The 27,479-nt window shown below is 38.5% G+C and overlaps 1 protein-coding gene across 5 annotated transcripts in view; it reads right to left on the reverse strand.

Annotated features, from left to right (window-relative positions):
- DNAH8 (dynein axonemal heavy chain 8) overlaps positions 1 to 27,479 on the reverse strand; it is a 352,138-nt gene that overhangs the window by 101,909 nt on the left and 222,750 nt on the right. For all 5 annotated transcript variants that reach the window (XM_047734783.1, XM_047734782.1, XM_047734781.1 and 2 more), the window contains 9 exons: positions 18,806 to 18,970; positions 17,460 to 17,686; positions 15,777 to 15,895; positions 13,334 to 13,437; positions 11,488 to 11,664; positions 9,599 to 9,766; positions 8,670 to 8,885; positions 3,037 to 3,174; positions 1,234 to 1,361 (listed from right to left, as the gene is read on the reverse strand). In XM_047734783.1, coding sequence (XP_047590739.1) covers positions 1,234 to 1,361; positions 3,037 to 3,174; positions 8,670 to 8,885; positions 9,599 to 9,766; positions 11,488 to 11,664; positions 13,334 to 13,437; positions 15,777 to 15,895; positions 17,460 to 17,686; positions 18,806 to 18,970 — 1,442 coding nt within the window. The remainder of the gene's footprint in view (positions 1 to 1,233; positions 1,362 to 3,036; positions 3,175 to 8,669; positions 8,886 to 9,598; positions 9,767 to 11,487; positions 11,665 to 13,333; positions 13,438 to 15,776; positions 15,896 to 17,459; positions 17,687 to 18,805; positions 18,971 to 27,479) is intronic.

Below are 27,479 nucleotides of genomic sequence, written 5' to 3' on the forward strand. Positions count from 1 at the left end.
GAGACAACGTGAGTCACCTAACACATTCACTCTCTCCCATTAATGAGTCAGAAAGGCCACAGTTCAGCTTTGTTTTCTTACTAGGGAAAATCCTTCTCTGTTCCCTGCTTAACACTTGGTAACCAGACATGGAGAGACCATGCAAAGGGAGCCCCCAGAGTGCCCGGGTGGCTCAGTTGGTTAAGTGACTGCCTTCAGCTCAGGTCATGATCCTGGGATCCCGGGATCGAGTTCCACATCGGGCTCCCCACTGCTCTACAGGGAGCCTTCTTAAACCTCTGCCTGTCATTCCCCTTGCTTGTTCTCACTCTCTCTCTGTGTCAAATAAAATAAAATCTAAAAAAAAAAAAAAAAAAAAGAATCCATTAAAAAAAAAAGGCGCCCCCAAACCCAAGTGGTGGTAGTAGGAGCCTCATTTGGGGTAGGCCAAGGAGCAAGAGAGAAACAGCTTCCTTCAAGCCTGTAGGTCCAGAGTCTTGACTCCTAAGAAGGAAAGTATCCTTTTCCCATGTCATGCTCTGGTCCCATTCAGACTCAGTCCTCATAAATATTTCCTTCTCCCCCTCCGACTCTCCCTCTCCTCCTCCCACTTCTTGCTATTCTCTGCCTCTTCCATTCCCCTCTCTTCCAGTTTTCTGAGAACACCAATAGACGCTACGACAAGACACCCTGGTACTTAGAGCAACTGATCCACATGTTCAAGATCACTGCGGTGAAGAGTGCAGAACTGGAGAAATTAGGTAGACGGTTCTGGCAGATCCAAACAATATCGGAAGCACTCTTGGGGTGCCCAGGGAGCTCAGTTGGTTAATCATCCAACTTTTGATTTCAGCTAAGGGCATGATTACAGGGTCGTGAGATTGAGCCCTGCATTGGGTTCTGCACTGGGCAGGGAGCCTGCTTAAGACACTCTCTCCCTCTCCATCTGCACCTGCCCCTCACCCCCCACAAACAAAAACAGAAACTGCAACAACAACAAAGAGAAGCACTCGTGTTCTGAAAACCTACATTGCTGAACCAAACTTGAGATTAAAAATGTTTCACAACCATTTAATCTGTTTTACTGAGAGTGGGTAACCTCCGCTGTAAGACTCGGAAATGGATGTACGGAAATGAAGGAGCAAAGGGCTCCACCTGGGAGATGTATTTTATTTTCTCTCATGTCACAGAGAAGTGGTGTTTGGGGTGATGACTAAGAAGGAAAGCAATTGTAACCAAGGCCAAAATTTATACCTATTAATCTGAGCTTTGAATTCTTTGCTTTGCTGAGTCCACCGGACCTTTTCTCCACTCAGCCCATCGATGAGGGTAGAAGCTGCCTGCATCTTTTTCCGGCACATATCCGCATCGTTTACCAAATCCTACATTCAGAAAGGGAGAATATCCCAAAGAACTTTTTTAAGTGTTTAATCAAACATCCGTTGTATTCACACATAAAAACATAGGGAAGAATTTCTTAGTTTGCAAAATAAATATAATAGTCTAAAAAAGCAATGTGAGTGAAACTTTACATATTAAATTCTGGTAATTAACCCATAATGTAGTTATTTTAACCTTACAAAATCTCAAGGAAAGAGATTTTGTGAGAGAGAATGCAAATCACTAAATTAATATAGCATTTCTAGGGGCGCCTGGGTGGCTCAGTGGGTTAAGCCCCTGCCTTCGGCTCAGGTCATGATCTCAGGTCCTGGGTTCAAGCCCCACATCGGGCTCTCTGCTCAGCAGGGAGCCTGCTTCCTCCTCTCTCTCTGCCTGCCGCTCTGCCTACTTGTGATTTCTCTCTGTCAAATAAATAAATAAAATCTTTAAAAAAGAAATATAGCATTTCTAGTCCGTGTTTTCAAAACAGAATCAAATCAATAAAATACACCATATTAGGTCTTGGATTTAATAGTTCTCAGTTCTTGGAAGTTCACAAAGTGATTTTTTTTTCCTCCCAGGAAATTCTACACAACAGTGATGTGCTGCACCCAACTTGTATCAACTCACCAGAGCCAACCATTAGATTTTAGAAGACTTGGGGGCTAATGTCGAACACAGACATTATTAAATAATTAAATCATATAAACTTGCAATTACAGAAACTACATTACAAGCAAAGGTAATGGATAATCAAAACTCATCACCTCCTAATAATTCACTACAGTTTTGGATGATCTATGTGCTTGCGATTATGTCTGCTGTACCTGCATGGTGCTATATGGTTGGGGTGCAGGATATAACAAGGCAAGATATACAATCGTGCCCTGCTGTGCAGCTGTTTCCAAATCTGTACTCAGTGTCAGGACATTGGTAATTTGGAACGGACAGTGGTGGGAGGACCTACACCACAGAAATCAGCAAACAGGGTAAATCATGGCTTTTCTCCCCCTGCCTCTGATCCTATTGGTACCAGACCACCACTGCCTACAACCTATCCTACAAGGTTGTATTACGAGCCCTGCCTGATAGACGAACCTTGATTAATTGCCTCCAACTGCCCCATGATTATGCACCTGCACTGGATCACAAACCGACTTTTCTAACCCCCAAATCAGGACCCTTTGGGTATGACATCCCAGCTTTCTCTTACCAAAAATGATTATTAAAAACACACAAAAAAAGCCCTTAGAGGGACGCCTGGGTGGCTCAGTCGGTTAAACCATTGCCTTCGGCTCAGGTCTTGATCCTGGGGTCCTGGGATCAAGCCCCAAATCAGGCTCCTTGCTCAGCGGGGAGCCTGCTTCTCTCTCTGCCTTTGCCACTCTGCCTGCTTGTGCTCAGCGGGGAGCCTGCTTCTCTCTCTGCCTCTGCCACTCTGCCTGCTTGTGCTCTCTCTTTCTCTATCTCTGACAAATAAATAAATAAAATCTTAAATAAACTTAAAAAAAAGACCTTTGAGTGCCAAAAATCCCAAACAGGTAGCCATATCCTGTGAAGGACAGTCACGTATCTATTTTCTTTTTGTCATCAACATTTACCTAACTTCTATATACAATACACGCTTTCGAACAATGTTAACACCTCGTTTCTGCAATTTTGTAGATTTAATCTCACCATTTTCTCACTCATGGCTGCATCAAATTTCGCTTGTACTTTATCCAGCTCAGCTTGTTTCTCATCGAGCAGTGCTTGCGCCTTCCCCAGCTCAATGTTAGCAACTGCCAGACGGCCCTCCTGCTTGGCCAGGTTAGCCTTAAAAGGAAGAAGAGGTCATTGCATGGAGTGGTAGCAGGTCTGCAAAATATTTTTGGTTTTAATTGATAAATAATAACACAGATTACACAATTTTTGCCCAAGATGGCATTTTAAAAATTATTTATTTTTTTATTAACATATAATGTATTATTAGTCCCAGGGGTACAGGTCTGTGAATCGCCAGGTTTACACACTTCACAGCACTCACCATAGCATATACCCTCCCCAATGTCCATAACCCCACCACCCTCTCTCTACCCCCTCCCCCAGGCAACCCTCAGTTTGTTTTGTGAGATTAAGAGTCACTTATGGTTTGTCTCCCTCCCGATCCCATCTTGTTTTATTTATTCTTTTCCTACCCCCCAAACCTCCCACATTGCATCTCCATTTCCTCATATCAGGGAGATCATATGATAGTTGTTTTTCTCCAATTGACTTACTTTGCTAAGCATAATACCCTCTAGTTCCATCCACGTCGTCGCAAATAGCAAAATTTCATTTCTTTCGATGGCTGCATAGCATCCCATTGTATATATATACCACATCTTCTTTATCCATCTGCCTGTTGATGGACATCTAGGTTCTTTCCATAGTTTGGCTATTGTGGACATTGCTGCTATAAACATTCGAGTGCACATGCTCTTTCGGATCACTATGTTTGTATCTTTAGGGTGAATACCCAGTAGTGCAATTGTTGGGTCATAGGGTAGCTCTATTTTCAACTTTTTGAGGAATCTCCATGCTGTTTTCCAGAGTGGTTGCACCAGCTTGTGTTCCCACCAACACTGTAGGAGGGTTCCCCTTTGTCCACATTCTTGCCAGCATCTGTCATTTCCTGACTTGTTAATTTTAGCCATTCTGACTGGTGTGAGGTGGTATCTCATTGTGGTTTTGATTTGTATTTCCCTGATGCCGAGTGATGTGGAGCATTTTTTCATGTGTCTGTTGACCATCTGGATGTCTTCTTTGCAGAAATGTCTGTGCATGTCCTCTGCTCATTTCTTGATTGGATTATTTGTTCTTTGGGTGTTGAGTTTGCTAAGTTCTTTATAGATTTTGGACACTAGCCCTTTATCTGATATGTCATCTGCAAATATCTTCTCCCATTCTGTCAGTTGTCTTTTGGTTTTGTTAACTGTATCCTTTGCTGTGCAAAAGCTTTTGATCTTGATGAAGTCCCAATAGTTCATTTTTGTGCTTGTTTCCCTTGCCTTTGGCGATGTTCCTAGAAGTCATTGCTGCGGCTGAGGTCGAAGAGGTTGCTGCCTGTGTTCTCCTCAAGGATTTTGATGGATTCCTGTCTCACATTGAGGTCCTTTTTCCATTCCATTTTGAGTCTATTTTCATGTGTGGTGTAAGGAAATGGTCCAGTTTCATTTTTCTGCATGTGGCTGTCCAATTTTCCCAACACCATTTGTTGAAGAGACTGTCTTTTTTTTTTTTCCATTGGACATTCTTTCCTGCTTTGTTGAAGATTAGTTGACCATAGAGTTGAGGGTCTATTTCTGGGCTCTCTATTCTGTTCCATTGATCTATGTGTCTGTTTTTGTGCCAGTACCATGCTGTCTTGATGATGACAGCTTTGTAATAGAGCTTGAAGTCCGGAATTGTGATGCCACCAACTTTGGCTTTCTTTTTCAATATTCCTCTGGCTATTTGAGGTCTTTTCTGGTTCTGTATAAATTTTAGGATTATTTGCTCCATTTCTTTGAAAAAAAAAATGGATGGGATTTTGATAGGGATTGCATTAAATGTGTAGATTGCTTTAGGTAGCATAGACATTTTCACAATATTTGTTCTTCCAATCCAGGAGCATGGAACATTTTTCCATTTCTTTGTGTCTTCCTCAATTTCTTTCATGAGTACTTTATAGTTTTCTGAGTATAGATTCTTTCCCTCTTTGGTTAGGTTTATTCCTAGGTATCTTATGGTTTTGGGTGCAATTGTAAATGGGATTGACTTCTTAATTTCTCTTTCTTCTGTCTTGTTTTTGGTGTAAAGAAATGCAACTGATTTCTGTGCATTGATTTTATATCCTGACACTTTACTGAATTCCTGTACAAGTTCTAGCAGTTTTGGAGTGGAGTCTTTTGGGTTTTCCACATATAGTATCTTATCATCTGCAAAGAGTAATAGTTTGACTTCTTCTTTGCCGATTTGGATGCATTTAATTTCTTTTTGTTGTCTGATTGCTGAGGCTAGGACTTCTAGTACTATGTTGAATAACAGTGGTGATAATGGACATCCCAGCCGTGTTCCTGACCTTAGCGGAAAAGCTCTCAGTTTTTCTCCATTGAGAATGATATTTGCAGTGGGTTTTTCATAGATGGCTTTGATAATATTGAGGTATGTGCCCTCTATCCCTACACTTTGAAGAGTTTTGATCAGGAAGGGATGCTGTACTTTGTCAAATGCTTTTTCAGCATCTATTGAGAGTATCATCTGGTTCTTGTTCTTTCTTTTATTAATGTGTTGTATCACATTGATCGATTTGCGGATGTTGAACCCACCTTGCAGCCCTGAAATAAATCCCACTTGATTGTGGTGAATAATTCTTTTAATGTACTGTTGGATCCTACTGGCTAGTATTTTGGTGAGAATTTTTGCATCTGTGGCCCAAGATGGTATTTAGAGGCTTAAGTGTGTTCAATTGGGGAAGCAAAAGGTGTTGTAGATACTCCATTAAAGTTCTATTTTTTTCTTTTCCTTTTCCTTTTTTTTTTTCTTTTTTTTTTTTCCTAAGTAGGCTCCACATCTAGCATGGAGCCCAGTGCAGGGCTCAATCTCATGACCCTGAGATCAAGACCCTCATGAGCTGAGATCAAGAGTTGGACACTTAATGGACTGAGCCTCCCAGACACCCCTCTCTTTTTTCTTTTAATTATTAATGTTCAATTTAAAAAAATGGAAAAAAAAACACAACAATGCACAGAAAGGATAACAGAAATTATCTCTGATTTTACCCAGAGACAGTCTCAGTATTGTGTTAAGAGGGTGATAACTGGCATTTTCTAGTTTTTTTCTTTTACACTTAATATAAGATAATCATTTCCGCTTAAACGTGTCCTTAAACAATTTTTCCTCGAACATTAGTAGTATGGCTGGCCTAATATCACATTATTTGGATGTATTATAATTTACCTAACCTTAGCCCTACTTTTAGACTTCCCCTCCCACCATTTTTAATTACTATAAACAAAGTTATTGGGCATACAAACATTTTGGATTGTTTCCTTCTTAAGGATTTTTTGAAGTGAATTTACTGTGATGGTAGATTTTTCATCTTTTTTCTAACTCCTAGAGCATGGACTTAGAAATTTGTTTCTTAGAAATGATTGGTTTCTTAGAAATTCAAAAAAATTGGTAAAGTATAATAGCCCTAAAGCTTTCTGGGGTAGAAGTTTTTTGATAACATTCTCATTTTATTTCTCAATACTTATTTAAATTTAGTCCTTTTTTGCAGGAAATTTTAATTTAAATAATATTAATAGTATTGTTATTAAATTTAATTTTTCTAGTGTATTTACATATAACTTAAAATTTGTTTTCTAATTATTTAAATCCATATACCTGTGATTATACATATTTTCTTCTTGATATTTTCCAAGAATATATTTTTTATATTTTGTTTTTGCAAAGCAACAATTCTTCAATTCTGCCACTTTTCTCTAATTTTTAATGTTATTTTTATTAGCTCTATTCCACTTTCCTTAAGCTTTGTGTGTACATATATTTATAAGTAAGTAGGTACCATTGTGTTTAATTAAAGAGCTAAGATAGTGCCATTGGGCTACATCACAAAAGCTTTGGAAACTAACTTTCGTTATCATTTCCTAAAAAGAAGTTACTGGCTTCTTTTTTTTTTTTTTTAATGCAAACTTTCTAATTTTATTGCTTATAATCAGATAATGAGGCTTCAGCAATTTCTGCTTTTGGGAACCGAATCAAGATCTTCTTTTACTGTTGAGTATGATCTATTTTTGTAAATGTTTCTCAGTCACTAGAAGTAATTTTATAATCTTTGTTCATATTCAAGAAAGTTCAATGCAGCTATTCAACCTTAAAAATGATACAGTGTAAAATCTCTATGTAATTATTAGTTTATGCGTGCTAAAGACTGACTACATAATTTTCAGGAGTGAAACAAAGTTAAAAATGTGGGCCCATTATTAAAAAATTATGGAGAACTTCAACAAAGTGACAGCAGAGCATTAAGCCAAGCATACACCCTTCTAAACCAGGGGTCCTGTGTGAACAGGTCACACACCCACAAAACCAGACTTCTCCACAATCTCAAATTATAATATTATTTTTGTTAATTTCCACTTACAATATTAAAGCCTTTTACTTTTTGTAATTTGATAATATTTTATTTATTACAAAAAGCATTATTACAATTAAGTCTCACTGTGGATCATACTTTTTAATAAAAATTAACTCCATTCTTCTGGGTTCATTTTTTCTTAAATTCTATATCCCTTCGTATCTTGAGTGGATTCCTACATTTTCTCATCATTTCCCTTTATTAAAACTTTTTAATTTTCAACATATTTTCTATTTTTCTCCAAGTTACCTATATGGAGAGTTTTAAAAGGTAGCCATTTTCTATAGGGTTTATTATGACAACCAGCAACCCCCTGCCTACCTGCTCATCATTTTCCACTCCAAGGAGCAACCACTTTCAACTTTCAGCTTTATGTGGGGGCGGAGGGCAGAAGGGTAGTAAGCGTCAGGGTAATGTATTTCATGAAACTTTGCACTCCTGCGAATGCTCCCTCAGACCGGAAGAATAGTCTGGCACAGTGTAAATGGTGTATGTGTGCTTGCGCGTGCGTGTGTCCACGTGCATGCGCGTGTGGATGCACGCGTGTACATACCGCTTACTCCTTAAGTCACATCCTTAAGAACGTCTTTTTGTTCCCCTTATACCTGAAGGTCAGCTTGGCCAATTCTTGCATTCTTGGGTCACCACAATTTCCTCAATACTCTGCACATATTTTCCTATTACATTCTAATATTTAGGGTTGCAGGAAGTCTGTGCCATTCTGATTTCCCTTCTGCAACCTTTTTTGATTTTGACTGATCATTTGTTTCTTAGATACATATAAGGGTTTTTCCCCTTACCTTTCAAATTTAAAACATTTCTGGGTGTTGAGCTTTATTTTTATAAACTTTGTTGGGAATATAGTAATCAAATTCTACCTCCAAACCTAATCTCTTTAAACTTTAAAGAAATGGCAAGTTTTCTTTTATGACAGCTTAATTATTGCTGGCAATGAATCCATTTCCTGTTTAAGTTAACAAGTTGGTTTTGATTTCTTGTCTGCAATGCCAAGAAACACTAATCAGAGGTAAATAAAACAAGAAATGTGAGAGAACATGAAGAAAATAAAAAATTTAGTCAAAATTATGCTTTGTCTTTTCATAGGAGTAATACCAGAGATAGATTTTATTAAACATTGATTTCCTAGGAGAAGGAGGGAAACTCTTACCTTCAGAGGCAACACTTCTCTATTGATACCATAAAATGTTGCCATAGCAAGGGTCCAAGATAGCAGACCAGCCACATTCCCACAGACTTTTTTGGCATTTTCCAAAGAATAATCATCCATGTTAAAATATGGCTGCAGTAACTCAACAGTCTCTTCATTTATAGTATCCTTGGGGAACTGCTGGAGGCTCCACAGGAACCCTGTTGCACTCATCAACTGAAAAATAGCATTACAACACGTAAGCTCTGGGAGTAAATAAATACTTTCTTCCTGAGTTAGCATGTAATTCTAAATTGAATTTTTTCAAAGATGTAATGATTGATACACTCTTAAACATACAAATCAAGACTATGACGGTAGTCAGCCTAAATCTCTAAGTTGCAAATTGTCTTCCTGTGACTGTGGTGAAAGAATAAAGAAGAAAAGATGTGTAAGTTTCCTGTCCAGTGCATGCATCCAAATGCCACCAACCATATAAGCTCTCTTTTGGAGACTGGGTTGGGGTGACATCAAGAGTGTGGCAAGGAGTGCCTGCATGGTTCCATCGGTTAAACATCTGCCTTCAGCTCAGGTCATGATCCCAGGGTCCTGGGACCCAGCCCTGCATCAGGCTCTGTGCTCAGTGGGGAGCCTACTTCTCCCTCTTCATCTGCCACTACCCCCTGCTTGTGCTCTCTCCTTCTCTCTCTCTGTCAATAAATAAATCTTTAAAAAAAAAAAAGCCTCTGGTTTTAAACACTTTTTACAAAAAGAAACCATTCAGCTTTACAATCTTTCCCTACTTACACTTTGGGAAATGCAATCTAAGAAAAAGTCTTCAGCACACAATTATCAATTACTGCCTACCAGCTTGTGTGGTCTATATTGAAGGTCCTGGGCTGGGAAGATCTAATGCACCTTTAGGACTTGCAAAGATTTTTTTTACTTACTTTTAATGACTCTCCCCAGGAAGGCTTGCAGCAAGGTTTTTCTGGATCCATAGTAACTGGGTCAATTTTCTTTTGAAATAGTAGCAGGACACAGTCCATGATTCTCATAATAAGATGCGGGGGCTTGGCAAGTTTCCTGACTGTGGCAATATCATTTGGTTTGATAGTCTGTATTTGGGATTAGGAATCAATATATTATTTTGTTGAGTAGTATTAATAATCATATTGATATCTAATGCTTTTAAACAATGAAAGTAGAAAGCTTTAAAATGTACTTTCTCCCTATCCCTTGACATTATCCCCTTAAGGACTTGGACTCCAAGATTTTTGCATTATGCTTTTTTCATTGTTATCATGGGATTTCTATTAGTTTTTATTCTCTTTTCTCCTGTTGCCCTCAACTAATTGCTGTAGAATATCACTACCATTCATTGCCCTCCACCTCAAGTCTATGTTGGCAACAAGCCTCATTGATGGGTAACATTCAGGTAACTTGTAACTTCAGAGCACATACTCTAAGTGTGGTAGGAAAAGAGGAGCACAGGAACCCTGTGGCACTTTCTGAATAACGGAAACCTCACCTTCAGTGTTCATTTTAAGGGCAGCCCTATCAAAGGAAGGGGGAGAAATTCAAAGGAGAAAAGAGAAGTTATTACATCATATGGCTCACAAAAATATTTTTCCACGTTTCTATCTGTCAGCGGGGCTTGGAATAAGACGTTAGCTGACATTCAAGGCAAGAAGGATTGGAACATAACATGATCAATAAAATCCCCTAAGACTTGTTTGTTCAGTGATTTCTCTTTCTTGTATATTATTGTAGTACTCATAAAGGGAGTGGGGGTGGAGAATGTGTCCTGATCATTGTCACAATTTTATTAAACGATTATCATAAATCTAGTTACTCAATAAATACAGGCATCCTCCCATTTTTCAAAAAAAAAAAAAAAAAAGAAAGAAGATAAAGAAAAATAGCCCTGTCCTCATAATAAAAGAAAGCACAATTACCCTAAACTAGAATTGTCATTATGCTAGAAGCAGAGTGGTGACAGGAAACATGAGGGTGAACCAGAAGAGTCAAAACCTTCCTGGAAGGGATGAGCCTGGTCCTGGAGAATGAATCTTATTAGGCAATGAAGGTTAGGGAAGGCATTCCTGGTAGAGGGAGAGACACATTTAAACAGACCGTGGTTCTTCCAGAAGCCTGTGGGTGTTTCTGCATGGCTGGACCATACTGTGTGTGGAGACAGAATGACAGAAGCCCTCAAGGGGTAGACAGGAACCCAGTTACCAGTTGCAACGGCGGCACTGATATTTACTAAGTACTTTCTGTGTGCCCAGCAAACTGTATTCATTACTTTTAATGCTTACATCGATCCTTCAAGGATCAATGAGGAATTATAATCCCCACAGAGATCCAAAAAAGTGAAGTAAATTTATTCCAGATCATCTATTTAAGGAGTGGTGGTTGCAAGAGGCAACTATAGGTTGTCCCCCAGCTGTGGACTCCAGAAGCCGCGAGAAGATTTTTAAAAGGCACGTAAAGTAATCTGGAGGGGATGCTTTGGAGGAACTGGGGAGGCTGTCTATATAATCAGAATCCCTTACGCTATTGTTCAGGCCATGAATCACTCGCATTATTTCTCAGCTCTCACGGAAAGCTGATTTGTGGAATGAAACTAACAAGTTATAAGAACTGAAGACTTAAAAAAAAAATTAGAACTCAGAATATTGAACCAACAGAAACATTTGTCTTCAGACTCAGAGATTATCAATCACATTAGAATTCCATTCAGTTTTCAGATTCTAGCAGCTGCGCGGTGACTTTCTCAGAAGGACCCAGGGAACGGGCTGGGACCGGCGCTGAGAGGGTAACAGCGCATGCTCACATTCAGGGCCGCTTCTGCTTCCTCGAGGGCGGGTTTGGCCGCCTCCAGCTTGGTCTCTGCTTTTACTTTCTCACTGTCAATTTCATCCACAATTTTTTGAGCTTTGTCTTTCACCTCCTGCACTTCGTTTTTCACTTTGGCTGAAGCCTGAGCACTTACCGTGACTTCTGCCAGTACCTGTTAAATTGAGGGGGGCAAATAGGTAGCTTTTGAGCAAAATGGACAGATTTGAGCAGTGAGAGAATATTTATTCGATATAATAGAAAACACAAATAATAAAAAAAAGAAAACACAAATAAGAGCAAATTTATTCCCTATGTATATTTTATATATATTCCCCAACCTATGTCTTCAGGTGTATTACAGTAACTCCTTTAAGCAGTTCCTTGAGATCTTCTAAGTTCTAAGCTTCCCTGAGGCTTACAAATATATAAATAAATATATATATTATATTTATATGCCAAATATATAAATAAACATTTTAAGCTTTCAGGAAAATGGCATTTTTATTCTATGTAATTTCTAGAAAATTAACACAGCTCAAGTATGTGTAATGGAAGAAAGTCAGAAACCATATCAAAGCCCAGGTAAGGAAAATAAAATAGGTTGTATTGGTTGAATGCCTATACAGCAGGACAATGCTAAGACCCTCTCCTATGCTATCTCTCTCATTTCAGTAACTGACTAAGGTTAAGTACCCACTTAACCAACTCTGAGTGGAAGATGATGGTCACAGATCAAGGAATAGCATACATATATCCTTTTCAGCTTGGGAGGAGTTTTTTGTTTGTTTATTTGTTTTTAACTCCACCAACAATTCCTCTTAGCTTTTTCCCTCCTTGACATAAACTTCAGATGAGACTTGGGCCATACTAGAAACGCTGAGCATGCAGGAACCTCAAAGAGAAGACCAAATATAACTTAGAGAGAGGCAAACATTTCATAGACAGATGAGCAAGAACAAAAAAGACAGACCCAGAGAAGAAAGAATAGTCTTAGACCAGGTAGAGGATATAATAATTTAGGTGTCTCTTGGTATAAGTTAAACAAAAATACCTAATAGTCATTGTGAATGTTATCTCACTAGAAATAGTCTATGAGTTTATACATTTATTTTTTTAAAGATTTTATTTATTTATTTGAGAGAGAGAGAAAGAAAGAGGGAGAGGGAAAGAGAGCACAAAGCAGGGGGAGAGGCAGAGAGAGAGGGAGAAGCAGACTCCCCACGGAGCAGGAAGCCCAATGTGGGACTTGATTCCAGGGACCTAAGATCATAACCCAAGCCAAAGGCGATGTCCCACCAACTGAGCCATCTGGACATCCTACATTATACATTTTTAGAAACGTTTTTTAAAAAATATTATATTTATTTATGTATTTGACAGACACAGAGATCACAAGTAGGCAGAGAGGAAGGCAGAGAGAGAGCGGAAAGCAGGCTTTCCCCTGAGCAGAGAGCCCGACTCGGGGCTTTATCCCTGGACTTTGGGATCATGACCTGAGCCCAAGGCAGATGCCCAACCACTGAGCCACCCAGGCACCCCTTTAGTAACATTTTTAAACAATGCTTTTTAAAATGTGAACTACAGGGCGCCTGGGTGGCTCAGTGGGTTAAAGCCGCTGCCTTCGGCTCAGGTCATGATCCCAGGGTCCTGGGATCGAGCCCCACATCGGGCTCTCTGCTCAGCGGGGAGCCTGCTTCCCTTCCTTTCTCTCTGCCTCCCTCTCTGCCTACTTGTGATCTGTCAAATAAATAAATAAAATCTTTAAAAAAAAATAAAAAAAAATAAAATAAAATGTGAACTACAATTCCTCACCACTGGTTATACAGTAAATGCCAACTCACTTCATCTGCTTTTATGGAAGCCACTGCCAGCTCCTTCTCCTTTATTGCGAGGTCCTGAGAAAGCTTAGCCACTGATTCGCTCGCCTCCATGAGCTTATCCAGACCTTTACGAACACACACACACATACATGCTTGCTTAGTATCTGAACATCCCTTCATCAAGTATTTGCTCAGTTTTTACTACTTACAAGGAACTGTACCAGTATTGTAACAACCATAAGATAATTATTTATGGACAAATACATATGTATGAGGAGCATCGATACTGACCATATCTCTGAGGGTTTTGACAGGGGGTGAAGAACACCATCTACCTAAATTTAAGGGAAGATCCCAAGGCCATATTGAGTAAGATTAGCTTAGGAAACTTCGTTGACAAAATTAGTCCTCTCCTTGGCTTTGCAAACATCATTTTTAATGATGTAAATATCTTTTTTTTTTTTTGCCTTTGAATCATACTGCTGCTGTGACAAATGAACAGGTAATATAGTCCTAGTCATGTGGTTCTCTTTGCTGTGAAAATGAAGACAGCTGCTAACACCTGTGCGACTGGCCCTGTGACTTTCAGTGCCATAGAGCACAGTAACTGGATTTTCTCCCATTCCAACTGAGTTCTAGACAGTGGTGTGTGGGTGAGCATTTAGCATGAGTGTCTTGGGAGGAGGTGGGAACACTCATCTGTATGTTTCCCAATTTCCATGGTGTTAGTATTCCCACAAGGGCTGATCTGAAGTTACCAAGAGATTCCCAGTATCACACCATTCATTATATGCCTATCATGCTGATAGAATAGAAACAACCTCAACAACATTCATAGCAGTAAAATAGAGTAAAAATAACTAAGATGTGATGAATTTTGAGTATTCTTGCCTTTTTCCTTTTATTAAAGATTTTATTTATTTATTTGAGAGAGAGAGCATGGATGGGGAGGAAAGGCAGAGGCAGAGGGAGAAGCAGACTCTCCACTGAGTAGGGAGCCTGACTCGGGGCTCAATCCCAGGAGACCCCGGGATCATGACCTGAGCTGAAGGGAGATGCTTAACCGACTGAGCCATCCAGGCATCCCTGTTCTTGCCTTTTTCAAACATAATTTATTTGTGAGTTTATAGGATTTAATTTTTAATTAATGATGTGCTATGTAACCAGATTATAAAATTCCTATGAATTAACAATCAACTCTAGAGGCTACAAGTAGCTCCAGCCCACCACTGATCATAGAGAATCATATGGAAAGCTACAAGAAGGTGAGCTATGAGAAAAACGGAGGATGGTTTCTTCCATGGTGTTTCCATCAGTATAACTGCACAGATCTTGGAGATCTTGGAGCTATGGGATCATATTTTTTGCAGAAGAAGGGGGGCCAGGATTTTTGCACTTCTTTTTGGAGTGTTTGGGCCATAATGCTTTCTTAACATATAATTTGTTCCAATTTATACTTTTTCTGCTTATATTACATGTACTGGACATAGAAATTCATTGCTCAGGTAAACTACCTCTTTTTGTTTTGATTTTATTTTTCCCTTTCCTTCGTTAGAAATCTGAGAAGCATTAACATGGCAAACTTTATGCAAATCAAAACAAACTGCAATGAAACAAAAACTGAAATTGTGGTCAGTTCCCAAGAGCTGGCTTTTCTCCACCTGCAGGTAGTAACTCAGTGACAATGGGGCTCCTGGCCCAAAGCCTGAACCCAGAGTTGAAGGGGCGGGGAGAAAATGTTCAAGAGAGAAAATAGGCTACCTCTGTTTAGATTTTCTTCTCCTCGGAAGTTCCATTTTGTTTTGTTTTGTTTAAGATTTTATTTATTTGAGAGGGAAAGCAAGCACAAGTAAGAGGAAGGGTAGAGGGAGAGGCGGACACAGACTCCCCACTGAACATGGAGCCTAATATGGGGCTCCGTGACAGGACCTGAGATCATGACCTGATCAGAAGGCAGATGCTTAACCAACGGAGTCACCCAGAAGCCCCTGCCTGGAGGCTTCTTAACAGGCAAAAGGCTCTAACGGTATCCCTCAAAAAAATCTATTACTAAGAGTAAAGTCAGTACTTTGTTTTCAAACACAATATCAACTAGTGTAATATATATAATATTATTAACATTACATATATATGCATACATACAATAATATACACATATATGCAATATTACATATGTATTACATTATCATTTCATATAGCATATTATATATACATATATACATTAAATATATTACATATTGTTTCCATATAATGGTGTGTTTCATCAGCCATGTTGGGAGTACTGACCATGGAATTTGGGAAATGTGCAGATGAGTGTTCCCCCTTTCCCCCCCAAACCATATGATTCCAATATATTCCGTGTATATATATGTATATATATATATATATATATATATGCATAATCTGTGGATATATATATATGGATTCCTATCAAGAAGCCCTTAAAAGATCCCATTCTGCTTACCAATATTCATGCGTTCAGCTTGTTCATTGATATGTTTCACCTTTTCAGTATAAACGTTCTTATAACCATTTATAAATGAGAGATAAGACTTGGGAGTCACATGTGCTCTTCGGCGGTATCTGAAAATAGAATGTAAAAATGATCTTCATCTCTATCATTCTGATTATACCTAGAAAGCATCCTACAGACACTCTTCCTACTGTGGAATCAGTGTAATTCTGAAGGGTGATTCACTAGCGGGAGGGCAGGAACTGTGAATGGTCACACTTGATTCAAGTGTTCAACTCACTGTGGCTTTAGTACTGTAATTCTATTTAATGGTAGAATTAAAAGGAATAATTTTATACGGGAGAAACTCAAGTCAAAGAAGAGCTCCTCACATACTATAAAATAATTTTATCTTTTAATTAATTTTTCACTTTTGGAGTTCTGAAGATTTTTTTTTTTAAGATTTTATCCACCTATTTGACAGACAGAGATCACAAGTAGGCAGAGAGGCAGGCAGGGAGAGAGGGGGAAGCAGGATCTTCCCCGAGCAGAGAGCCCGATGTGGGGCTCGATCCCAGGACCCTGAGACCATGACCTGAGCTGAAGGCAGAAGCTTCAACCCACTGAACCACCCAGGCACCCCTGAAGATTTTTAACATTAAAAAAATTTTAAGGACTCAGGCATATATGTGACTAGCACTTAAGCATTTGATAAATAGCACATTCAGAATAAACTTCTCCAACCTAAAAGGATATGAGAATTTTGGAAAATACACCAAATTTTTCAAAAATAAAGACACAGGTTTTTGTAGCTGTAAGAAGGTAAAACTTTCCACAGATGATAGTGGCAGAAGGAGTTCAAGTTAAATGGAAGGAAAATCTTGCTAAGCGATAAGAACACACATGGATCCACCAAAAGGATCGGAGGGTGGTTATCCAGAACTATTTAAGACGGGGGGTGTCTGGGAATAGGGTCCAGGATAAACATCCTTCTACGAGACAGGAACCTCTAAGTGTTACTTAGACTCTCTAGCTGGAAAAATTCCTTCTGGCAGGTTCATTGCCTCCAGAAGCCCAACGATTATTTTGGTCCACCTTTATTCCCATCTATCAAATGTACACAGTGGATATCAAGCTTTGGGAGGAGAAGAAGTTGTATTTTTGAACTGCTGACAACAGTTTTCACATGTGAACACTGTTGCTATTTTTAGCCAATGGACTCTCCTGCAGTTAATTAAAATTATTTGGCACGAAAACATTGCTAAGACTAAGAAATGCAAACACAAAACCCAAATGTCCCTTAACATCAGGCAATAGTGAAACTTTAAAACAGTGTACTTCTTTAATTAAAATAAGCAATGCATTTGAGTAGGAAACTAATTTTAAACAATTTATCGGGAATTGGTTAAGTCATTTTCAAAAAAAGAAATTAAGTAAAGGAAATAAAGTGATTCATTAAGCATCTGCTCCTTTGAGGCCTGGAGGGAAAGAGGTGCTTAAGTATGGACACTAGTTCATCTTGAAGTCTCACTGATTTATCCTGATTTCAATACATAATCACTAGAAAATCAAAGCCAGAAAAAAAAAAATCTAAGTGCAGCTGGGACCTTGTACACAATCGATCTGGCTGCTGACAGAATTCCTCTCTGAAGTGAACTCTGGTGCTGCAGCCAGACCTCAGGGAAAGCCACTCACCGTTGGAAATAATTTTCACAGCTTTCGGAGACCATGTCATGGAAGAGGCCCATTGTCTCTACAACCTGTCTTTTAGTGTCACTGGAGCAGACAATATTATAGCCTGAAAGGAAATAGGAGGCCACTGCAATCAAGGCCTCCTTCGGCCAGCGACTAAACCAGTCCATGGTGCAACCTGATATCAAGCCAGGAAATTTCAAAGAACGGGCTCGGAACTTCTCGCCAACCTGTTGACAACAAAGTCAGAAAGCGTCAGACATACAGAGTGATGATGATTCCGCTCGAGAGAGGTTTAGGTATTCAGAGCCAACGGTGTGACATCACAATTAAAAAAAAATCTTATGCTGCATTAATATATCAATGAAATGTTCAGATGAAGGGAAGTAGTATCTCCACACCATTCCCTGACGTAAGACTAGATCTGGCATTACTGGGTTGGATTGTAAAAGTTACCTTTAAGAGGAAAGTGCCAAACTAAGTCTCTTCTAAAGAGAAATGACCAGGACGGTGAAAGCCCTGGACACGAGGACAAGTGAGAATAGCAGAAGGGGTGGGAGGTGTTTGGTCCACAAAGGAAGCAACTTTGGGAATCTGCAAAAACTTTCTCTAAATATATGAGGAGCTAGGTATGGGGGGCAGGGAGGGATTGGATTCATTTTACAAGCCAAAACAGAATCACAGGGGAAAAAAAAACAGAGACAAAATTCAATTCATCCCATAGAAGACCTCTCTGGGAATTAGACTATCTAAAAATTAAGCAGGCTGGCTTGTAAGTTAATGAGACCCGCTGAGCAGAGCTGCCGGGTACAACCAGGATTGTGGAAGTGTTCTGTGTCTGTGCCATCCAGTATGGTGGCCACAAGCCACATGTAGTTACTGAGCACTTGAAATAGCACTAATGGGACTGAAGAATTGAATTTTTATTTTTACTTCATTTTAACTAATCAAAATTTAAATGGCCATACATGTCTATTAGCTACTCTACTGGATAATACAGTGTGCTAGGGATATTCAAACCTACATCAGGGACATTCTAGATCATATGTCTATATTGGAGGAAGAGCTGGACAAGATCACCAAATTCCTTACAATTCAAGTGATCTATATCTCTAGGCAATTAATGGAAGTTGTAGGCTATGTAATAATATCTAATAAAATGAATATTTTAAATTATTACACTCTGGTATGAGATTGCCTCCCGCAGAGACTGGTGGTAATGAAGTGTTGATTTCAATTCAGTGTGACAAATGTTAGTTTCTGAGCAAATCATCTCATCAGAGAAGGTAAACTATTAAGTACAGTTCAACAAATAATTCCTCCCACGTAAATATAAAGTAACAACTCACTGGAGAAAAGCAGAGAACAACATGCAAGTTCTTCCTTGATCTTGAAATGAAGTACTCATACAGATTATCAAAGGTAGGAGGGTGGCGAGGCATTTCCTTCTTCATCACTGATATCAGACCTTGGGTGATTTCATCCATCTCATCTCGTGCAAACAGACTGGAGATCTTTGAGGAACAGACAAGATTCGTACTTTGTAAATTCCCCACACCAATTCCCCGCCCCCCACATGTCATATTTTCTCATATTTTCTTTCTGCATCTCCACAGTCAAAATCCCTCATTTGCCAGAGATAACCAAGAATACAACTTGTTATTGGGCAGTTTAATCAGGAGGAAATTTTGTTTCCCTTTGCTCCAATAGCTATCACCAAAAAAGTATCCCCCTAGCATCCCAATAATCTCTTTAGAATGTCCAGTGATGCCCTGTGTTCTCTGATTCATGGACCGTCCCAATTCTGGGTCTGAGGTAATTTTTTACTATATGTATTTTTTTCATGTATAATCAATATACAATATTATAATAGTTTCCAGTGATTCAACATTTGTATATACTGGGCAATGATCACCATATTAAGTCTAGTTACCATCTGTCACCCAGAAAGTTACACTATACTATTGACTACATTCCCTAAGCTATATCTTACATCTCCATGACTTCTTTATTTTATAGCTTTATTTCATAACTTGTACTTTTTGATACCCTTTGCTCATCTCCCCCACTCCCATCCCAGCAAGTTCCCCTCCCTCTGTCAACCACCAATCTATACTCTCTATCTAGGAGATATAGAGGGTTTTTTGTGTTTTAGATATCTCATATTTAAAAAAGCATGCAGTATTTGCCTCTTTCTAACTAATTTCACTTAACTTACTACTCTGAAGTTCTACCCATGTGCTCACGAATGGCAAGATTATATTTTTTGTTGGGGCTAAGTAGTATTCCATTGTGTGTGTGTATATACACATGCCATAACTTCGTTATCCTTTTATCCACTTATGGTATCTGGGTTGTTGCCATGTTTTGGCTACTGTAAATATTGCTACAATGAGCAAAGTGTGCATATATCTATTTGAATTAGTGTCTTCATTTTCTTCAGCTAGCTACCCAGTAGTGGAATTGCTGGATCACACAGTGGTTCTATTTTTAACTTTTTGAGGATCCTCCATACTGTTTTTCAAGTGACGGCATCAGTTTGCTTTCCTACCAACAGTGCATGATAATATCCTTATCAAAACTTTTTATTTCTTATCTTTTTGATAATAGCCATCCTGACAGGTGTAAGATGTTATCTTGCAGTGGTTTTGCTTTCCATTTTTCTCACAATTAATGATGTTGATCATTTTTTCATGTGCTTATTAGCCATCTGTATATTTTCTCTGGAAGAATATATATTCAGATCCTCTGATCTGTAATCTATAGGATTATTTGGGGTTTTTGTTGTTGTTGTTGTTGAGTTGGAGGAGTTCTTTATATATTTTGAATATTAAGCCCTTATCAGATATTCAACTTGCAAATATCTTCTCCCATTTAGTAGGTTACCTTTTAATTTTGTTGATGGTTACCTTCACTGTGCATAAGCATTTTAGTTTGATATAGTCCCATCTGTTTCTTTTTCCATTAGTTTCCCTTGCTTTTGGAGTCACATCCATAAAAACATTGCTAAGACCAATGTCAGAGAGCTTACCACATATGTTTTCTTTTAGGAGTTTTATGGTTTTGGGTCTTACCTTTAAGTCTTTAATCTATTTTGAGTTAATTTTTGTGCATGGTGTAAAGTAGTGGTACGGTTTCCTCCTTCTGCATGTGGCTGTCTAGTTTTTCCAACACCATTTATTGAAGAGATTGTCCTTTTCCCATTGTATATTCATGGCTCCTTTGTCATAAATTTATTGACTGTATATATGTGGGTTTGTTTCTGAGCTCTCTATTCTGTCTTGTTGATCTATGTTTCTATTTTTATGCCAATACCACATTGTTTTGATTACTATAGCTTTGCAGTATAACTTAAAAATCAGAGATCATGATATGTCCATCTTTGTTCTTTTTTCTCAAGATTGTTTGGCTATTGAGGGTCTTTCATGGTTCCATATAAATTTTAGAATTCTTTATTCTGTATCTGTGAAAAATGCCACAGGAATTTTGATGGCTATTGCACTGAATTTGTAGATGGCTTTGGATAGTATGGACATTTAAACAATATTAATTCTTCCAATCCATGAGCACAAAACATCTTTCCATGTATTTGTGTCTTCTTCATTTCTTTCAACAATATTTTATAGTTCTCAGTGTAAAGGTCTTTTACCTCTTTGATTAAATTTATTTGTAGGTATTTTACTCGTTTTTTGATATAATTGTAAGTGGCATTGTTTTCTTAATATCTCTTTTGGATAGTTCATTATTAGTGCATAAAAATGCAACCAATTCCTGTATTTTATTCTTGTATCCTGAAACGTCACTGGATTTGTGTATTAGTTCTAACAGTCTTTTGGTGGAATCTTTAGGACTTTCTATATCTAAGAGCATGTCATTTGTAAATACTGACAGTTTTACTTCTTCCTTTCCAACTTGGATGACTTTTATTTCATCTTCCCTAAGAAAAAGCTTCCTATTAAGTATGATATTAGCTATGAGTTTGTCATATATGGTCTTTATTATTTTGAGGTATATTTCCTCTGTCCATTCTATACTATTGAGAGCTTTTAATCATAAATGGATGTTGAATTTTGTCAAATGCTTTTTTATGCATCTGTTGTGATGATATGATTTTTATCTTTTGTTAATGTGATATATTGTGTTGATTGATGTGGATGTTGAACTATCCTCACAACCCTTGAGTAAACCCCACTTGATCACTGTGTATGATCCTTTTAATGTATTGTTGAATTCAGTTTGTTGTTTTATTGAGGATTTTTGCATCTATTTTCATCAGGAATATTGGCCTGTAATTCTCTTTTCTTCTGGTATCATTGTCTGGCTTTGCTATCAGGGTAAGTCTGTCCTTGTAAAATAAGATTGGAAGAGTGAGAATGAGTTTCCCCTCTTCAATTTTTTAGAAGAGTTTGAGAAGAATAGATACTCACTCTTATTTCAGTTTTTGGTGAAATTATCCAGTAAAGCCTCTGGGCCTGGAATTTTGTTGGCAGATTTTTGATTACTGATTCAACATCCTCGTTAGTGATCAGTCTATTCAGAATGATTTCTTATTTCTTCATGATTTGGTCTGGGAAGATTATAAGTTTCTAGAAATCCATCCATCTAGTATCCATTTCAAGTCAATCAGAGAAAGACAATTATCATATGATCTCCCTGATATGAGGAAGTTGAAAGGCAATGTTGGGGGTTTGGGGGGTAGGAAAGGAATAAATGAAACAAGATGGGATTGGGAGGGAGACAAACCATAAAAGACTCTAAAGCTCTTGAAACAAACTGAGGGTTGAGGGTTGGGGGAGGAGAGATAGGGTGGCTGTGTTATGGACATTGGGGAGGGTATGAGCTATGGTGAGTGCTGTGAAGTGTGTAAGCCTGATGATTCACAGACCTGTACCTCTGGGGCTAATAATGCATTATATGTTAATAAAAAAATAAAAAATTAATTAAAAAAAAGAAATGTATCCATTTCTTCTAGGTTACCTAATTTGCTGACATAGAATGCTTTGCAGTAGTCTCTTACGACTCCTTGTATTGCTTTGATATCAATTGTAACTTAATCTCTTTTATTTCTGATTTTGAGTCCTCCCTCTTTATTTCCTATTTAGTCTAGATCAAGGTTTGTCCATTTTGCCTATCATTCCAAAGAACCAGCTTAGTTTCATTGATCTTTTCTATTGTCTTTTTAGTCTCTATTTATTTCCACTCTGATCTTCATTATTCCCTTACTTCTACTAACTTTGGGCTTTTTGTTTCATTTCCTAGTTCCTGTAGGTGCACAGTTAAATTCTCTATTTGAGATTTCTCATTTCTTGAGGTAGGCCTATACTGCTATGAACTTCCCTCTAAAAACCACTTTTACCACACTGCATATTTTGGCATGTCATATATGTTTGCATTTGTCTCTAGGTATTTTTTTATTTCTCCTTTGACTTCTTCTATGATCCAGTAATTATTCAGTAACATGTTGTTTAATCTCCACTTATTTGTATTCTTTCCAGTTTTCTTCATATAACTGACTTTTAGTGTCATACAATTGTGGTCTAAAGAGATGCTTAATATGATCTCAATCTTCTTGGATTCATTAAGACTTGTTTTGTGGCCTAACATGTGATCCATCTTTGAGAATGTTTCATGTGCACTTGAGAAGAGTGTTTTGGGATAGAACATCCTATATGTATATCTATTAAATTCCACATGGTCTAGCTAATCATTTAAGGCTGGTATTTTCTAAATGATTTTCTATCTTGATGATCTATCCATCGATTTAAGTGGGGTGTTAAAGTCTCCTACTATTGCATTGCTATCAGTTTCTCCTTCTAGATATATTAATACTTGTTTTATATATTTCAGTGCTCTATGTTTGGTTCATATACATTTATAGATGTTATATTCTCCTTTCTGGATGGACTCCTTTTCATTATATAGTGCCCTCTTTGTCTTTTGTTACTATCTTTTAATGTCTGTTCTGTCTGATTTAAATACAGCTATACCAGCTATCTTTTCATTTCCATCTGCATGGAATATCTTCTGTCCCTTCACTGTCATTCTGTGTCCTTACATCTGAAGTGGGTCCCCTGTAGGCAGCACATAGATGGGTCTTTTTTTTTTTTTTAAATCTATTCAGCCACTCTTTGTCTTTGATTAGATAATTCAGTCCACTTGCATTTAAAGTAGTGTTTGATGGGTATGTAACCTAGTGCCATTTTGTTAATTGTTTTCTGGCTGCTTTCATTGTTCCTTTCTGTTCCTTTCTTCTTCTCTTTCTCTCATCCCTTCTGGTTTGACTACTTTCTTCAGTGTTACGTTTCGATTCCTTGCTCTTTTTCTTTAAAGCATTTACTATAAGTTTATGCTTTGTTGATACTGCGAGGTTCACTTTATCATTTTATATATTTAACACTCTATTTTAATTTGATAGAAACTTAAATTTCAACACAGTCCAAAATTCTTCAGTTTTACTACTTTCCCCCACGTTTTATGTTTTCAATGTCACACTTTACATCTTTTTATATCCCTTAACTGATTATTATAGTTTTAGTTAATTTTATCACCTTTACCTTTACTACCTTCATAGTAGTTTTAGTAGTTTCTTAAGTGATTAACACATTCCCTTTACTATATATTTATCTTTTCCAGTGAGATTTTTATTTTTCTGTGCTTTCTTGCTATTAATTAGTGCCATTTCTTTCTGGAAGTTCCTTTAACATTTCTTGTAAAGCTGGTTTAGTAGGGATGAACTCCTTTAGCTTTTACTAACCTGAAAAACTATCTCTTTCAGTTCTGAATGATAACTTTCCTGGATAGAGTATTCTTAATTGGAAGTATTTTTTTTTTTCCTTTTAGCACTTTGCATATATTGTGCCACTCACTTCTGGCCTGTAAGGCTTCTGCTGGGAAATCAGCTGATAACTTTAAGGAATTTTCCCTTATATAACAATTTTTTCTCTTGTTGCTTTTAAGATTCTCTCTTTATCTTCAACCTTTGACATTTTAATTATAATGTGTCCCTACATGAATCTCTTTAGGTTCGTCTTATTTGGAACTCTAGGCTTCCTGGCCCTGGATGTCTGTTTCCTCCCCCAGGTTAGGAAAATTTTCAGCCAGTATTTCTTCAAATAAGTTTTCTGTCCCCTTTTCTCTCTCTTCTCCTTTGGTGCCCCCATAATGCAACTTTTATTCAATTTGCTGTTGTCTCATATATCTCTTACATTATCTTCATTAATTTTTTTTCTTTTTGCTGCCCTGATTTTCATTTCTTTGTCTTCCAGCTTGTTGATCTGTTTCACTTCTACCAGTCTGCTGTTGAACTCTTCCTGTGTATTTTTTTCAGTTCAGTTATTGTAATTCTTCAGCTCTGTAACCTCTATTTGGTACTTTCTTATGTTGTCAATATCTTTATTAAAGTTCTCATTGTGTTCATCCATTCCCCTTATGAGTTCAATAAGCATCTTTATGATCATTACATTGAATCTTTTATCAGGTAGGTTACTTTTCTCCTTGTCATCAAGGTCTTTTTCTGATGCTTTTGCTTTTCATTTGGAACCTATTTCTCTGTTTCCTCATTTTGCTTGACTCTCTGTGTTTGTTTTTGTTTTCTCTGTGTTTGTTTCTATGAGGCAAAACAGTTACCTCTTGAAGAAGTAGCCTTATGTAGGTGGTGGAACTTCTCATTCAACATTGCCCTAGCTCTTGGTTGTCTGACAAAACTTTTTGATTGTCCAAACCACCTGATTTATTGTTGATATGCCCCTGTTGTTGAGGGTGCACCAAAACCAGTCAGTGTCCCAAGGGGGAGGAAGCTCATTTAGTACCTGGTTTTGGGTTGATTGGAATGTAGACCCTCTGGCAACAGTTTTTAAAGTATGAAAATACATACAGTCCTGTTATGGCCACAGTCATAATGCCTGCTGTCCTCAAACTAGGAAATCTCTCCAAATCACAAAAGTTGGGGCTCCAGACAAATACATAAACTCCTTCCCAGGAGGTCTTGTTGAACTATAGTAAGGCCAAGGGGTTGTGGAAGGATAGTGTCTTCCTGCTTACATTCCCCTTGAATGTCTTCTCAACCTTTAGATGTGTGGGAAACTGAAAGCCTGTCCCTCTTATGGAAGCTCCAAGCTAAATAAATAGGCTTTTTCACGGGAAGACTGGGGTTGTGTTACAGTCCCTCATCTGTGCAGTGTCCTGGGTGTGGTGGTCTTCCAAGAACTGTCTTTCCAAATGTTACATTCCTGTAGAGCTTAGGAATGTCAGTCCCCTTGGCCACCAGCATCAAGCAATTAAGGGGCATCCCCATGTAGATTGCCCATGCCTGCTGGCTTTAAATAGGCAGCTGGAGAATGTGTAAGAGGGGTATACTTGCCAGCTTCAGAAAAGCAGTAGGAAAAATGTTTTAACTGCATGCTTCCATGGGCTTCAAGACTGCAGAGACTGAGTGCCTTGTCCAAGTGTATGCGCCAACTTTAGACTAGAGAGGAAGAATGTTTCCTCCTTTTGCACTTGCCAGCCCCAGCCAAGGAAAGAGGGTGTCTCAACCACCCAATGCTTGCTGACCTTACCTAGGGAACAGGTGAATTCCACATTCATGCTCACCTGCCCCAGCCAGTGAGCAAGGGATTGCTGCAACCCACGCTCTCCAACTTCAACAAGGTGGCAGAATAGTACTGAACACTCACTCGCCCCAGCCTATCTTAGTATGGTGACAGTAGGGTGCTTTGTCCCAGCTTGCTCACTTGTGCAAGCAGGGTAGGTAGAAAGTGCAAAACTGGCATCCACCAGCAACTTCCATCTTTGGGGAGAGTTTCAACTGTCCGCCTCCAGTTGATACTTTAAGATTAGCAAATGATTCTTCACATATGATCTAGGCACTTTCAAAGTGCTGGGTTTTTTGTTTGTTGGTTGGTTTGCTTGTTTGTTTTGCTGGGTCTAGGGGTAAGACTATATGGAACCCCATTAGTAGTGAATCTCAGTTTCTTATAGCACTTTGGGTCATTGAATGTCAGCCCCATTGGTTTTCTTTTCTTTTTTTCTTTTTTCCCCCCATTGGTATTCTAAGCCAGACATTTCGAGGGCTTTTCTCTCTGGTGTATATTCCAGGTGTTGGGGTGCCTGATGTGAGGCACCAACCCGTCACTCCTCCAAATTTGTGAGAGCCCTCCCTACTGCACGTCACTATGATGAGGGTGAGGTCTTTGGCAAGACTGTGTCTCTGCCTCTCCTACCTATCTTCATGTGGGTTTCTTATCCTTTGTTGTGGAGAAGCAGCTTATCTAGTTTTCAGATCTTTCTCAGAGGGAAATAATCTATATGTAGATGTAGGTTTGGTGTTTCCATGGGAGGAGGTGAACTCAGGATTTTCCTATGCCACCATCTTGCAGAAGTCCTCCCTCTGAGAGAGTTAAGGCGCTCAGGCAGCAGCAAGCATTGATAGACACCATGGGGAAAGGAAGAGTTAACACAGTGGGTCCGATTTTGAGAAGCATATGTTTGGATGGCTAGCACTTGGCCACCCTCTGGGAACTTGGTTTTTGAATGTCTTCTCTATTACTAATTGAAAAGGTTGTTCTGTGCCTGGACTCTTTATACAAACATTGTGATACATGGTGAACATCTGCTTTCCTTCTGGGAGTCTGGAATTTTGGCAGCTGTGTCTAGGCAGGGAGGGACAACCAGACCAGCCCCTGATAAAACTGTTGAACTCTGAATCTCCCACAGGCTTCCCTGAATGGAAACACAGTGCATGAGTGACTGCATTTCACCACTGGAGGGGACTCACATCCAGTATCACCTTTTTGATGAGAACATATGAAGCATGAATTTCTCCAGATTTCACCTGATGTGCCTTTTTCTGCATTGATGTGGCTGTGAATCCTTGCTGTGCTGCTGTCATAAATCTTAGACAGGAGTACAACTGTCTGCTGAGTCCCGTGAGTCCTTCTAATGAAGCACAAAGCATGTGAGTGGTCATGGGAGTGTTGACAAAGGTGGTGTCAGAAGAGATGACACAAACATCTACTTAGAGCTGGC

The sequence above is a fragment of the Lutra lutra genome, chromosome 6 (assembly GCF_902655055.1).
Source record: "Lutra lutra chromosome 6, mLutLut1.2, whole genome shotgun sequence".
In the NCBI taxonomy this organism is placed as follows: Eukaryota; Metazoa; Chordata; class Mammalia; order Carnivora; family Mustelidae; genus Lutra; species Lutra lutra.